The sequence below is a fragment of the Gavialis gangeticus genome, unplaced genomic scaffold, assembly GCF_001723915.1.
Source record: "Gavialis gangeticus isolate Ggan-Ray unplaced genomic scaffold, GavGan_comp1, whole genome shotgun sequence".
NCBI lineage: Eukaryota > Metazoa > Chordata > Crocodylia > Gavialidae > Gavialis > Gavialis gangeticus.
In genome coordinates, this window is record NW_017728996.1 from 18,143,750 (window position 1) to 18,146,907 (window position 3,158).

Here is a 3,158-nt window from a genome sequence, read left to right on the forward strand (position 1 = left end):
CCTGCGGGGCGGGGGCCGAGGCCAGTGCAGGGGCAGCGAGGGCAGGCGCCATGCCCTGCGCCCACAACGTGGTGCTCCTGCTGGACACGGCCAGCCCGGTGCCGAAGCCGCAGCTGCAGCTGGGCTCTCTGCGGATCCTGAACTACCTGGGCTGCAAGTTTGGCCTGGCCAAGGTCCGCTGGGGCTTCAAGTTCTTCGACTCGCTGGGCTCCCGGGGTCGAGCCTCGCGCGTGGGCGACTTCCGCGAACTGGGGCCCCGCAGCTGGGAGGACTTTGAGGAAGAGCTGGAGGCCAGGTTTGGGATGCAGAGCTGCAAGTCTCACCTGCCCGGCCCCGTGCCCAGAGCCCTCCTCACCCAGAACGTGCTGAAGGAAACGCTGCTGGACTATCAGTGGGATCGCCCGGAGATCACCTCGCCCACCAAGCCCGTCTTGAGAAGCCAGAAGAGCAAGCTGCTTGTGGCTCCGGATGAGCCACTGGAGAGCCACATGCCCTCTGAGGGCTTTGTGAATCTCATCTTTCTCTTTTCTCCGTGTCCCCATTCCCAGAGGGAGCTGCTGCAGTTTGTTTCGGGGAATGAAGTCCGTTCCTGTTGTGAGCTGCCCACTTCTCAGGAGGTGGCAGAGAAACTGTTGCCCCGGAGAGTCCGGGAGATGATTACGGGACAGAAAATCGCTCTGTACTGGGTGGACACTGCTGAACGGTACAAGGTAATGAGAGGATGTGGCACGTCCTGCAGTCATCAGTCATAGAGAACCATCTTCTTCCAGTTCCGTAGCCCAGTGGGGTTCAACCTTCCCATCCCCTTGAAACGAATGAATGGCGCAGGGCTGGTCCGTGGGTGCCATTCAGCCTGCCAGCCCAACCCAGTGCATTGCTGTGATCTGGTGCATGGGGCCAAGTCTGGAAATTTGGTGGCAGGGGAGCAGTAACTGTGTTAATGACTGCACCTGCCAGAGCAGGAGACAGCTCCACAGGCAGGATCCAGCCCACAGACTGTATTATAAGTATCGCTGATCTAGCCCCACTAGCGAGGTCAAGTTGCTCTAACACATAGTTTCTCAGCCTGTGGTATGCATACCCCTGGGGGTACACGAGGCATAGGCAAGGGGTATGCGGGTACCCCAACACTCTCTTTCACCCTCTTTTCCTCTCTCTCTTGCCCTTTTTTCCTCTCAAAACTATGGCAAAAAATTTGGTGTGCTGTGCATTGTGTGATGCTTTAAATTCTCCAGTAATAATTGGCATGCTGCACTTCGCGCAGCACTGGGTTCAGACCTCCTTGCTTTGGCCAACATCACCTCTAGCCCACGTACATACTTGAGTTGTGTACCTCTGGTGTAAAAGGTGGCAACCCTACTCACACCGGATCAGACATCTGTCATATCACAGCCTTATATACACAGCCTTTCTTCCAACATACGACACACATTAGTCCGTAAATATAAAATTCCCTGGAAACTTGAGTGTTGGAGTACTTACTAAAATTGTCGGAAGTTAGGAGGTACTTACTACTTAAAAGGTTGCGAAACCCTGCTTTAGGCTGTAACCTTGTAGAGTGAAATGCATGTGGGATACTTGGAGTTCTCTGCTGAACATCTAGCAGGCTGAGGTCCATGGTGGGTTGGCAGTTACACATTGAGACTTGGGTACAGTGGAAGATGTGAAACCTTGCAGAGAACCGATTTATGGGGTGCCTTATCCATTAACTTAAACTAAGCTGTTTTGCTTAACTAGCATCTGAAAATTTAGGTTTAAACTTTTGGGTGCCTAAATCAGGAACACAAGCCTAAATCTTTGGCCCTGTTTAGTTGTTAAAAACAATGTCTTCCACATGGGTGTTGTGAGATGAGGTAGATAATGCTTGCAAAGTACTTGCATATTGCTTTGGTGTTCAGGATGTAGAAAGTTTATTTGAGAGAGAAAAGAGTAAATGGAACTTCCCTCATAGCACCTTTCTAGACAGTTCTTGTTCCATGTTTTCTAAAAACATAACAAGTATTCTCTTGCCCTGATGTCATTGTCTGGGCAGTAATCACTAACTAGGAATCTTTCCTTTATTTTGTTTCAGTTGCTTGAATCTCCAGATCACGTTGGATACTGGACAATGGCTGAACTGATCCGCCCAGTTGGGGGCACCATTTTTCCATCTGAGACCTTAATTGCGTGTTTGGGTCACCATAGAACAGACATTCCTGGCTTTCCTGGAGAGTGCAGCTCCTCTAAACCACAGTTCATCCCATGGACCTCCTCCATCCTGCCTTTTGACTCAACCTTGAGCTGCCTGCTCTCTAAGCCTTCTGTATTCCAAGCATCATTCCCGCAACAGAAAGGAACATTATTTCTCAGCATGCATGGTAATGAAAGGGATGGCCAGGCCATACACAGCAATAGATTTTGTGTTAGAAAACAGAGCTGTGATGCTTTTTGCTTGTGAACAGTATGAGTACGTTTAAGACCTCTGATAAAAGCAAACTAGAAAGGCAGTACCCTGGCCAAGCTCTTAAGTGGCTGGTGATGTGTGAACCAAAGTACATATTGGCTTGTGTTTCTGTTGAGTCTGATTTTGGGGAATCTACTTACCTGTGTGTGCACAAACCTCTGGAATGTTAGTTCTTTTGTGGTGGTGCCCTCTCTTTAGTGTGCACAAAATCCCCTGACATGCTTTCTCCTGTCAGCTGTTTCTTTGGCCCATGTGGCTGAATGGGAGAACCCCTTTCAGACTGGTTCAGCTCACATCAAAGATGATGTGAATGTTGTCTTTTCCACAGTGTTGGAGCTGAATCAATATCTCCCTCAGTGCTTTCAGTCTTTTTTTTTTTTCAGGATTACTGAAGATCAGTTCTGTAGCACATTTACTATAGATCCACTCCCTGCCTCATCTTGAAGATTTTTCTGCTTTCTCCAGAATGTTCTCTTAGTAGCTGAAAGTTTGGCTTCATCCAGTGCCTTTTTATTTCCCTTCTAACAGGTGTGGAGAAGCAATGGAGCTGTAAGGTGATCTTGGAGCCCTTAGTCATGAACCACCTCCCTTGGGAGTCCGTTCCAGAGCCTGGCAGCCCTAACCATGAAGCAGCGTCTCCTGATGTCCAGCCTGAACCCACTCTCTAATGATTTGTGGCAGTTTTTCCTATAACCCCTGGTGGTGCCTGAGGGAA

At 49.4% G+C, this 3,158-nt stretch overlaps 1 protein-coding gene across 1 annotated transcript in view; it reads left to right on the top strand.

Annotated features, from left to right (window-relative positions):
• The first annotated feature begins 47 nt into the window (after positions 1 to 47).
• The window catches only part of TICRR (TOPBP1 interacting checkpoint and replication regulator), a 28,375-nt gene continuing 25,264 nt past the window's right edge, over positions 48 to 3,158 (top strand). Inside the window, exons 1-3 of the mRNA XM_019504078.1 lie at positions 48 to 710; positions 2,072 to 2,357; positions 2,972 to 3,024. Coding sequence (XP_019359623.1) covers positions 51 to 710; positions 2,072 to 2,357; positions 2,972 to 3,024 — 999 coding nt within the window. The 5' untranslated portion in view covers positions 48 to 50. The remainder of the gene's footprint in view (positions 711 to 2,071; positions 2,358 to 2,971; positions 3,025 to 3,158) is intronic.